The sequence below is a fragment of the Oncorhynchus kisutch genome, linkage group LG27 (assembly GCF_002021735.2).
Source record: "Oncorhynchus kisutch isolate 150728-3 linkage group LG27, Okis_V2, whole genome shotgun sequence".
NCBI classification, from domain to species: Eukaryota; Metazoa; Chordata; class Actinopteri; order Salmoniformes; family Salmonidae; genus Oncorhynchus; species Oncorhynchus kisutch.
This window is the reverse complement of record NC_034200.2, coordinates 20,868,917-20,881,706: the sequence shown is the minus strand read 5'-3', so window position 1 is coordinate 20,881,706 and position 12,790 is coordinate 20,868,917. Positions and strand designations below refer to the sequence as shown.

General features: G+C 45.3%; 1 protein-coding gene across 5 annotated transcripts in view; it reads left to right on the top strand.

The window, feature by feature from the left end:
- The window catches only part of LOC109871726 (sickle tail protein), a 54,269-nt gene that overhangs the window by 27,394 nt on the left and 14,085 nt on the right, over nt 1-12,790 (top strand). For all 5 annotated transcript variants that reach the window (XM_031806934.1, XM_020462703.2, XM_020462701.2 and 2 more), the window contains 7 exons: nt 6,262-7,067; nt 8,290-8,417; nt 8,579-8,748; nt 9,560-9,744; nt 11,382-11,518; nt 11,793-11,940; nt 12,032-12,563. In XM_031806934.1, coding sequence (XP_031662794.1) covers nt 6,262-7,067; nt 8,290-8,417; nt 8,579-8,748; nt 9,560-9,744; nt 11,382-11,518; nt 11,793-11,940; nt 12,032-12,563 — 2,106 coding nt within the window. The remainder of the gene's footprint in view (nt 1-6,261; nt 7,068-8,289; nt 8,418-8,578; nt 8,749-9,559; nt 9,745-11,381; nt 11,519-11,792; nt 11,941-12,031; nt 12,564-12,790) is intronic.

The following is a 12,790-nucleotide window of genomic DNA, read 5'->3' as shown; positions in this document are numbered from 1 at the left end:
AGTAATGCCTAGGGATCCGATGTCCTGTTGCTCTGTTGTTTCCAGAGCGTCCTGTTAGATTGGCGGATAGACGTACCGCATCGTACCTCCACCAGAGGAAGAGCCTGCCTGATCATCCTCAGATTGATCCTCCGATCTACTTGATTTAACTCGCACCTTAAATCAGGCTCACCTCACTGTATGATCAGAGTATTTATGTGAGTTTAGTGGTAGCGCAGATCTTCCTCTCCTATGAGAGATCACCTCAGATATAGATAGGCAGAGACCGTTAGGCCCCATGGATGAAAGATGATCTCACTTTTGCACTGGTCTGGAATGCATCGCAGCTTGAAAATGTGGCTTTGTTTAAGTTTATTACTGTACCCACTGGTGGTCAGCCCAGCATGTTGTTCCATAGATGGGGTATGTGTTTTGGGGTATTTCTGAGCAGATAACATTGATAATGCCGTGCTCTAAAAATATTGTTGTTGTTTTATCACAGGATGAGCAAAGGTTAATGGGGGGGAATAAGATAGAACATATTTCCATTGTAGCAGGCCTACAGGGTTTTTCAGCTGTCCCCGTAAGAGAACCCTTAGAAGAACCCTTTTTTAGTTCCAGGTAGAACCCTTTTGGTTCCAGGTAGAACCCTTTCCACAGAGGGTTCTACATGGAACCCAAAAGAGTTCTACCTGGAACCAAGCAGGGTTCTCCTATGGGGACAACCGCAGAACCCTTTTGGAAACCTTTTTTTATAAGAGTGTATGTTAATTGTCTATGTATGTGTGCTTTGTTGTGGAAATATTGTGGTATCAATGTTAAGCTCAAAAGGTCATGAAGATAATTATGCTAGAATTATGCACAAAATACTATAACTATAGCAAACATAGCAGATGGCTTGTTGTGTATGAATGAGCTGCTCTCTTATTTGCATAAAAATACAATCGGTTTAATACTCTATTTCACTTTATTTGCGGTCGTTGTAAATGAGGTCACCTCTTTGACTCTAGGGTTAATACTGGAATATTCAAATTGCAGTTGTATCTGTTATGACACGCTGCCTTATGAAGGGGGAATAAACAATCCCTATGAAATAGCAGAGAGCCAAGTTAGCCCACACCTCTCTTGCATCATGCAACCATTGTAGAACTCTCTTATCACTGTTCAAATCTGCTGAAGGTAAAGCATGTAGCATGAGGACTAAGAAGAGTGTGAATACTATAAGAAGTATATTCTTGAGACTACAGTCAACTATCAGGCTACTGTACTTTTGCTTAGATTTGCTACAGTACATGATCTGAAGTGTATGTACACTCTTTAAAAAAGGTGCTATCTAGAACCTAAAAGGGTTTTTTGGCTGTCCCCATATGAGAACCCTTTGAAGAACCATTTTTGGTTCCAGGTTTAATCCTTTCCACAGAGGGTTCTATATACATACAACCTAAAAGAGTTCTACCTGGAACCAAAAAGGTATCTACCGAAGAACCCTTTTGAAACCCTTTTTTCTAAGAGTGTACAAAAAAAAACCTCAATTATTAGCCTACATTTGCTTAGATTAGCTGCAGTAAGTACTCCCGGTTGGGGAAGTGGTCTAAGGCACTGCATCGCAGTGGTCTAGCTGTGCCACCAGAGATTCTGGGTTCTAGCCCAGACTCTGTTGCAGCCGGCCGTGTTTGGCCGGTAGGGATAGCCTTGTCTCATTGCGCACTAGTGACTCCTGGCCGCCTCGCTTCGCGTTCCTAGGAAACTATGCAGTTTTTTGTTTTTTTACGTGTTATTTCTTACACTAGTACCCCAGGTCATCTTAGGTTTCATCACATACAGCCGAGAAGAACTACTGAATATAAGATCAGCGTCAACTCACCACCAGTACGACCAAGAATATGTTTTTCGCGATGCGGATCCTGTGTTCTGCCTTACAACCAGTGCCACGGGATGGTTCCCATGCAGCGACCCAAAAAAACGACTCAGAAAAAGAGGGAAACGAGGCGGTCTTCTGGTCAGACTCCGGAGACGGGCACATCGTGCACCACTCCCTAGCATTCTTCTTGCCAATGTCCAGTCTCTTGACAACAAGGTTGATGAAATCCGAGCAAGGGTAGCATTCCAGAGGGACATCAGAGACTGTAACGTTCTCTGCTTCACGGAAACGTGGCTCACTGGAGAGACGCAATACGAAGCGGTGCAGCCAGCGGGTTTCTCCACGCATCGCGCGGACAGAAACGAACATCTTTCTGGTAAGAAGAGGGGCGGGGGCGTATGCCTTATGGCCAACGTGACATGGTGTGATGAAAGAAACATACAGGAACTCAAATCCTTCTGTTCACCTGATTTAGAATTCCTCACAATCAAATGTAGACCGCATTATCTACCAAGAGAATTCTCTTCGATTATAATCACAGCCGTATATATCCCCCCCAAGCAGACACATCGATGGCTCTGAACGAACTTTATTTAACTCTCTGCAAACTGGAAACGATTTATCCGGAGGCTGCATTCATTGTAGCTGGGGATTTTAACAAGGCTAATCTGAAAACAAGACTCCCTAAATTTTATCAGCATATCGATTGCGCAACCAGGGGTGGAAAGACCCTGGATCATTGTTACTCTAACTTCCGCGACGCATATAAGGCCCTGCCCCGCCCCCCTTTCGGAAAAGCTGACCACGACTCCATTTTGTTGATCCCTGCCTACAGACAGAAACTAAAACAAGAAGCTCCCACGCTGAGGTCTGTCCAACGCTGGTCCGACCAAGCTGACTCCACACTCCAAGACTGCTTCCATCACGTGGACTGGGAGATGTTTCGTATTGCGTCAGCCAACAACATTGACGAATACGCTGATTCGGTGTGCGAGTTCATTAGAACGTGCGTTGAAGATGTCGTTCCCATAGCAACGATTAAAACATTCCCCAACCAGAAACCGTGGATTGATGGCAGCATTCGTGTGGAACTGAAGGCGCGAACCACTGCTTTTAATCAGGGCAAGGTGTCTGGTAACATGACTGAATACAAACAGTGCAGCTATTCCCTCCGCAAGGCTATCAAACAAGCTAAGCGCCAGTACAGAGACAAAGTAGAATCTCAATTCAACGGCTCAGACACAAGAGGCATGTGGCAGGGTCTACAGTCAATCACGGACTACAGGAAGAAACCCAGCCCAGTCACGGACCAGGATGTCTTGCTCCCAGGCAGACTAAACAACTTTTTTGCCCGCTTTGAGGACAATACAGTGCCACTGACACGGCCTGCAACGAAAACATGCGGTCTCTCCTTCACTGCAGCCGAAGTGAGTAAGACATTTAAACGTGTTAACCCTCGCAAGGCTGCAGGCCCAGACGGCATCCCCAGCCGCGCCCTCAGAGCATGCGCAGACCAGCTGGCCGGTGTGTTTACGGACATATTCAACCAATCCCTATACCAGTCTGCTGTTCCCACATGCTTCAAGAGGGCCACCATTGTTCCTGTTCCCAAGAAAGCTAAGGTAACTGAGCTAAACGACTACCGCCCCGTAGCACTCACATCCGTCATCATGAAGTGCTTTGAGAGACTAGTCAAGGACCATATCACCTCCACCCTACCTGACACCCTTGACCCACTCCAATTTGCTTACCGCCCAAATAGGTCCACAGACGATGCAATCTCAACCACACTGCACACTGCCCTAACCCATCTGGACAAGAGGAATACCTATGTGAGAATGCTGTTCATCGACTACAGCTCGGCATTCAACACCATAGTACCCTCCAAGCTCGTCATCAAGCTCGAGACCCTGGGTCTCGACCCCGCCCTGTGCAACTGGGTACTGGACTTCCTGACGGGCCGCCCCCAGGTGGTGAGGGTAGGCAACAACATCTCCTCCCCGCTGATCCTCAACACTGGGGCCCCACAAGGGTGCGTTCTGAGCCCTCTCCTGTACTCCCTGTTCACCCACGACTGCGTGGCCACGCACGCCTCCAACTCAATCATCAAGTTTGCGGACGACACAACAGTGGTAGGCTTGATTACCAACAACGACGAGACGGCCTACAGGGAGGAGGTGAGGGCCCTCGGAGTGTGGTGTCAGGAAAATAACCTCACACTCAACGTCAACAAAACTAAGGAGATGATTGTGGACTTCAGGAAACAGCAGAGGGAACACCCCCCCATCCACATCGATGGAACAGTAGTGGAGAGGGTAGCAAGTTTTAAGTTCCTCGGCATACACATCACAGACAAACTGAATTGGTCCACTCACACAGACAGCATCGTGAGGAAGGCGCAGTAGCGCCTCTTCAACCTCAGGAGGCTGAAGAAATTCGGCTTGTCACCAAAAGCACTCACAAACTTCTACAGATGCACAATCGAGAGCATCCTGGCGGGCTGTATCACCGCCTGGTATGGCAACTGCACCGCCCTCAACCGTAAGGCTCTCCAGAGGGTAGTGAGGTCTGCACAACGCATCACCGGGGGCAAACTACCTGCCCTCCAGGACACCTACACCACCCGATGCTACAGGAAGGCCATAAAGATCATCAAGGACATCAACCACCCGAGCCACTGCCTGTTCACCCCGCTGTCATCCAGAAGGCGAGGTCAGTACAGGTGCATCAAAGCTGGGACCGAGAGACTGAAAAACAGCTTCTATCTCAAGGCCATCAGACTGTTAAACAGCCACCACTAACATTGAGTGGCTACTGCCAACACACTGTCAATGCCACTGACTCTACTCCAGCCACTTTAATCATGGGAATTGATGGGAAATGATGTAAATATATCACTAGCCACTTTAAACAATGCTACCTTATATAATGTTACTTACCCTACATTATTCATCTCATATGCATACGTAGATACTGTACTCTATATCATCGACTGCATCCTTATGTAATACATGTATCACTAGCCACTTTAACTATGCCACTTGGTTTACATACTCATCTCATATGTATATACTGTACTCGATATCATCTACTGTATCTTGCCTATGCTGCTCTGTACCATCACTCATTCATATATCCTTATGTACATATTCTTTATCCCCTTACATTGTGTATAAGACAGTAGTTTTTTGGGGAATTGTTAGTTAGATTACTTGTTCGTTATTACTGCATTGTCGGAACTAGAAGCACAAGCATTTCGCTACACTCGCATTAACATCTGCTAACCATGTGTATGTGACAAATAAATTTGATTTGATTTGATTTGATTTGTGGCGGGCCGGGCACAGTGCATGCTGACCAGGTCGCTAGGTTGGTGTGGCTGGCTTCCGGGTTGGATGCGCGCTGCGTTAAGAAGCAGTGCAGCTTGGTTGGGTTGTGTTTCGGAGGAAGTATGGCTCTCGACCTTTGTCTCTCCTGAGCCTGTACGGGAGTTGTACCGATGAGACAAGACAGTAACTACTAATAATTGGATACCATGAAATTGGAGGTAAAAAAAATAAAACATTAGCTGCAGAGGGCTCTACAGTGCAACCATTTTACTCGCATATGCGCCCATTTAAAAATCACCCAGATGATAATTGTTACAATGATTACTTCACTGTACTGCAGCCCGTGAGTGCCATGGAGAATACACTGAGCGCAGATTCATGATTGCCATGCTTGTACCATTACTACAAAGATTACTGTGTGCTCTTACATTTTTCAACTTTGGCACACACTTGCTCCTTGTAAAAAAGGTCATCGTAAAGCCGTGCTGTATGTTTAAACATCAACATTAATTGACTGTTTCACGGAAACGAGTCCATTTTATTTGACAGTATGATGATGTAAACAATCTTTTTGGATTGTTGTTGTGAAAAGGTTCGGAAGTGAGTACAGACAAAGAGGCAGATCAGGGAGAATTATATGTCAATGCAATGGTCATGTTAGGAGTTCCTTATACTGCATATTGATCTTGTCCTGCACTCATAGTGAACACAACAAACGCTCTGTGTCTGCTCTGTACATGGCGAGGCATGACAGTGTTGTTTAGCTATGGTACCATTCAACCTTTGTGGATGTGATTTCCTCTCTGTTTCTCTCACACTCTGTATATGGCCTTTGTCAGAACAGATCCTCGTTCTGTCTGCGATTTGTCATTTTGAAGGTAATATTTTGACATGTATGACAGTCAGGGAGGGACAAGAGAAGATGTTTTTTGTAGATTAATTGTTGAGGACACAGACATACTGCTAACCTAATGACTGAGAATCTCTCTGCATAGCTCATCAAGTTTTGTATTAGCAGTCTCTTTTGTATTTTCTAGTCTCTTTCCATTGACTTTAAGATGATATGTTCTCTGAATTTCCTCCTGTCTACAGATACCAAGAGAGATACTGTATGGAAGTCATAGCCCTGTCCACACTTTACAATCCACCCGCATTCCTGTCCACGCCATTCAGGGGTCCATGTCTCCCCCCATGGCCCGCTCCATGCCCTCCTCCCCCTCCAGGATCCCCTATGGTCGCCAGGCTGGGGGAGGGGTGCCAGGCAGTGCCACCCTCCCCAGGGCCAACATGTCCAGCGGGCCACCCAGCAGGTCCGTCACCCCATGCCCCAGCGCCATCCTGGAGAGAAGAGATGTCAAACCTGATGAGGACCTGAGCAGTAAGAGTATGGCGCTGGTGCGTGCCGACGGGTTGTATGTCAACGTCACTGACCCCTACGCTGTCCAGGAGGCCCGGCTGAGTATCGCCTCCTCACAGGGGGGCAGCCACATGGGGGACGTGGTCGACATGGGTGGTGGCCTCCTCCGGGCTTCGGGCAAGTCCACAGCCTCCTATTCAGAGAACCCAGAGCAGCAGCACTCCCTCTACAGGCAGAAGTGCCGGAGGTATGGTGAAAACCAGGGACTACCGACGTTCGGCACCAAAACCCCACCACCTTCCCCTCACAGAGTGAATGAGGTCAGGATGATTGACAACCATGGCCCTGTGGCCCCGGAGAGAGGGTCTCCTATTGGCCGGTCCCTGCGGAGGGAGAGTAATGGTAATACTGTAGAGGTGGTGAACAGGACCAGGGGTGGTGTGTCCTCTGTGTCCTCTCCTGTGTTCCTGGAGTTCCCCCCAGGGCACCATGGCGACAAATTGTTCCAGGGTCACCTCACCCCCAATGACCCTCAGACCAGGTGAGACAAAAAACTGAGAGAAGTGCTGGGCAGTCTGAGGCAAACTACCACTTGAACTTGGGGTTTTATGAACATAGCACATAGCACAGTACTACATAACACAATATTGTTATACACTAGCACAGTATTATGAACTACATAGCACAGTATTATGAACTACATAGCACAGTATTATGAACTACATAGCACAGTATTATGAAGTACATAGCGCTGTATTGTGAACTACATAGCACAGTATTATGAACTACATAGCACAGTATTATGAACTACATAGCGCTGTATTGTGAACTACATAGCACAGTATTATGAACTACAATAGCACAGTATTATGAACTACATAGCACAGTATTATGAACTACATAGCACAGTATTATGAACTACATAGCGCAGTATTATGAACTACATAGCACAGTATTATGAACTACATAGCACATTATTATGAACTACATAGCGCTGTATTGTGAACTACATAGCACAGTATTATGAACTACATAGAACAGTATTATGAACTACATAGCGCTGTATTAAGAACTACATAGCACAGTATTATGAACTACATAGCACAGTATTATGAACTACATAGCGCTGTATTGTGAACTACATAGCACAGTATTATGAACTACATAGCACATTATTATGAACTACATAGCACAGTATTATGAACTACATAGCACAGTATTATGAACTACATAGCACAGTATTATGAACTACATAGCACAGTATTATGAACTACATAGCACAGTATTATGAACTACACAGCACAGTATTATGAACTACATAGCACTGTATTGTGAACTACATAGCACTGTATTGTGAACTAACGACACAACACAGTATTATGAACTACATAGCACTGTATTGTGAACTAACGACACAACACAGTATTATGAACTACATAGCACTGTATTGTGAAGTAAATAGCGCTGTATTGTTAACAATGTATTGTTTGGGGGGGCAGTTAGCCGAGTGGTTAGAGCGTTGGACCAGTAACCGAATCCCAGAGCTGACATAGTAAAAATCTGTTGTTCTGCCCCTGAAAAAGGCAGTTAACCCACTGTCCCTAGGCCATCATTGTAAATACTAATTTGTTCTTAACTGATTTGCCTAGTTGAATAAAGGTTAAATAAACATTTTAAAAATAATAATAATTACATAGCACAGTATTGTGAACTACGTAGGTAGCACCGTATTGTTTTGGGACAAACGTATTGTTTTTTGGCAGTGAGCGAATGAAGGCCATGGAACAACAGATCGCCAGTCTTGCTGGCCTTGTTCAGCATGCACTTTTTATTGGGCCAGCTGAGAGAGATGGGAGGACTGCTTCTCCTTTCCATGTAAACAACAGTGCAGGTAACTGTTATTACACAACTATATTAGTGTTACAAAGTCAGTGTTGTATTCGTTTTTTTGTTGTTCCATACATGGTTAATGAAAGTTATTTTGTATCTTCCCTATTTTAATCCCACATTACAGTTACTCATAGAGTTATGTCTAACTGATCTGATATGTAGGAGTGTCACCAGTTCCTGCAGCCAGAAGCCCTGCCCTCCTGGCAGACGCCACCAGTGCTCTAGTCTCTCAGGCCCATCCCCCTGACCCCGCCCTGCAGGTCACACTGACCACTGTCAGGAGGAACGTCACTGATCTGCGACAGCAGCTGCACCATCTCAGACAGCTACAGGTAGTCAAGCCAACTGCGCATTACATTAATCCGTTATCTGCATAGATACAATGTACAGGTAACTCTGCCAAAATAAAGGGAACTCCAAAATAAAGTGCCTTGATGAAGTGACAGAACAGCTTCAATGCACCTTAGCATAGATTCTACAAGTATCTGGAACTCTATTGGAGGGATGTGACTCCATTATTCCACCATCATTTGGTGTTTTTTTGATGGTGGTTGAAAACGCTGTCTCAGGCGCCAGTCCAGAATCTCCTATAAGTGTTCAATTGGGTTGAGATCTGGTGACTGAGACGGCGATGGCATATGGTTAACATCGTTTTCATGTTCATCAAACCATTCAGTGACCACTCGTGCCCTGTGGATGAAGTCCTTGTCATTGTATGGGGGCATAGGGATGGTAGCCAAAATAATGGCCTGTCCAGCATTTTTATACATGACCCTGAGCATGATGGGATATTAATTGCTTAATTAACTCACGAACCACACCTGTTTGGAAGAACCTGCTTTGTTTACTCAAGTGTTTCCATTATTTTGTCAGTTACCTGGACATGTACACAGCATATTTTTACGAGGTGTATTTTTGTATGTGATCAAGAGATTTGGGTACTCAAGCCACACATCACGATGATCCAAATCTGCATATATACAGTACATCTTAATTAGGTTTTTATGTCGTCCTCCAAAAACAAGTTCAGCCATTACATTCATCACATTCATTCATCAAATAGCTGTATATAAGTCATTAGATATACTGTTTGTAATACCACTGAGAGTCCTGAGACCAGTGGGTGTGATGATCCATCCACAGATGCAGAACCAAGACAGTGTGAGGGTGATGCTGAAGAGAGCGGAGCAGGAGCTGACTGGGGTTATGTCTGAGACCTTACAGAGACAGCAGCATGAGACAGAGCCTGCCCAGAGACAGAGGACCACAGTGGATGAGGAGAGACGCAAGTACCTGGCCATGGAGGAGAGAGTACTAGCCCAGCTCAGGTAAGGGTTTGGAAGTATTGTAGAGCCCCACAAACTGATTGACAGGATAGACATTTAATGAGGGCATTGACTTTATTTTGCCTATCTTACTTTTGCATACTCTTTGGTGCTGGTCAAAAAAGAGTAAATAATATGATCTTAGTTTCCAAGTTCGAGTTTCAAGTGTTATTAGTCGTATGTACAGGATACACATGGTATTCACCAAATACCAAATAGTCCAACCAAATGCTACCTTGCATACTTAAATATTATGATTTTAAAGCATTGGATTAGAATTCTAATTTGATGTGCTATGGTAGCCTTTCAACATTCACAATTGGAACAATAAACAGTAATCAGACGATAGTAATCCGCTCCAGATGCCATATTTGTTTTTTTATGTGGCAAAACTGCAGCTGCTGAAACTAACATTGTGAACTAACTGCGTTATCTCATGTTGAAATGTGAAGTAATATAATTACGCAATTAGTTTCAGCTAAAGTGGGATTAATAAATCAACTGTGGTTATGCAATCGGTTTCCAGTGATATAACAAATGTTATGCAAAAATGAGTCATCCTCCTATAGCTCCTCCCACCAGCCTCCTCTGACCCGGAATGTGGTACATACAGTATCCCAGCTATGGAATGAGTCATTGGTGTTCTGCCAAAAATGTCTAATAATGTTGCACAATGTTTAAATATGCAAGTGAGGCTGTTTCCCTTGTGATCTGGGGGGACTGTGTTACAGACTGTGATAGGAGAGATAAATAATGGAGTCAATGTCAGCTCATTGGACTAAATTGATCTTGGAGATAGGCTCACTGGGGGCGTTAGAAAAAACATGTTGAACAACTGTTATCATATACTGTATGTAGCTGTTATGTAATCTTGAGAGCACTGTTTGGATGGGAAAACAGATATTGGGAAACAGCTATTTGTCACACTTTCTCACGCTTACCGTAGTTATTTTGGATAGTGAGTCCCTTTTAGGTCCAGACATGCATGTACTTGCTGTGTGACTTTGGATGAAGCATTGTTGCTTCAGAAGAATCCAACCGTTATGGTCATTTTACATTCAACCATTTCAGCAGGAATTTAATTGACTAAAATAAGTTTACATTAGTCATGGTCATTGTTCTGCATCTGGTTGTTAAACACCTGTTTTGAGTATTTTGATTGCAACAGCTGACACAGAGACTGCGCATGTCAGACTGTTGTCAACAAACAGCTTCTGACTGAGCATGTCAAACAGGTTTCTACTCTGTCAGCAACACTGTATCTTTATGTTTGAACTTCCCTCCTGGCATAACATCAGGGCTAGCTTAAAACGGTATCGAAGGGTAATGGGAAGCTTAGGTTTTTAAACATGATCTTATCTATAACATTATACTGCAAAAGTTTGAAATCAATTGCATGTCATGAACTCAATGTTTTCTGCCATCTTGTCTATTGCTGGTTATTACATTAGGAGAAATCAACATGCAAAAACTACGGAGGCTATGAGAAGTGAAAAACTGAACAATTCATTTGTTGCGCAGTGAACACAATCACAACATAGGGCCAGGCCAATCTCCAATGTCTTTCCTTGTCATTCCAAGCATGACAATTGTTTTTACTGTAATGTAATGGCCAGTGTAACCTAACCTATGTCTCTCAGGGAGCTGGAGGAGTACGTAGACTGTCTGAGAAGAGACTTGTCCTCTTGCCAAGGTCAGCTGTCAGTCACCCTCAGGGATGTGGAGGAGGGAGCTGTCAACCTTAGGAGGGTGGGAGAGGTCTTGGCTGGGCTTAAAGGTGAGCACTGTCTGGGGCTGCAGCTAGAGGTTAGCACATCACTGACCACAGGTAGAAGATGTTGTGCAAGCAATTCAGAGTTACCAATAGCAGGAGTTATTCCACAGCCACAGTAGCAGCATTAATCAAATCCAATAGTTATTCACAGCCAGTTATGTCATGTTTTAAGGTAAGGGTTAGCTGATGCCTCTTTGAATGTGCGACAACATTTGGATTGATGGCCCAACTACTTCCTCCCTCCCTCCCCCTCTCTCTCCCTCCCTCCCTTCGTCAGGTGAGTTTCCTAGCCTCCAGGGGAAGATGCGGACAGTTCTGCGTGGGGAGGTAGAGGCAGTGCACTTTCTGAAGGAGGAGCCTCACAAGATGGACAGCATGCTTAAGAGGGTCAAAGCCTTGACAGAAGCTCTCAGCGGTCTCAGAAGGTACATGCTGCCCCTGTATATCCTCCATAACATGTAAGAGGACGATTGATGATCTGAGTAGTCGAATAAAGTCATGTTGCGTTCCCTTCAGATGTGTCACAGAGAATCATCCTCACGATCCCGAGCCTGGAGCAGCCAAAGCATTCATAGAGGGGGCTGTAGAGCCTGCCATTACCCAGTCCGATCCCCCACTGAGGAATCGCCCCACTGTGGATTCCCCCAATCCCCAGCCCAGGTCCTCTGTCAGACCGCCCCTACCCCAGCTCCAGGGCCAGAACCCCGCAGTCAGGCCAGACATGGCCCCCACGTCTCCTGTTGTCATCCACCGTGTGAAGAGCTCTCCCGTCGATATGCAACCGTGTCAGCACTCAGTGGCCCTGCCGCCCTACCACCACCCCAGCCCCCCGCTGACCCCCACCCATGGCCGAGACTCCCCCACCGTGGCCAAGGTCAGTCCCCGCAGTCGGGAGAACAGCCCAGCCCTGCAGAAGAGAATGATCACCTGGTGCGGAGATGGACCGGCCCCCACGGCTAGCAGCACTGAAACCACCACACAACCACCTGGCTCAGCGGAGAACCAAACCAACAGGGGCAGCATCAAAAACAAAGTCATGGACATTGAGGTAGTCATCCGTCTGATATATATTCTCAGCAATTATCTAATTGACTTCAATGAGACAAGGTGTCTTAGGTTGAACTGGAGAGTGTCTATAAACCACAGTGGTCTGTTACTTACTGTGTAATATAATCATAGAGCATAGTATAACTGATTAATCATAGGCTTCTGCCAGTTCTCTCAGAAAGTAATCTCAGCAAAGTGCGTCTAAATTTCAGATTGGTATGAGTTGAG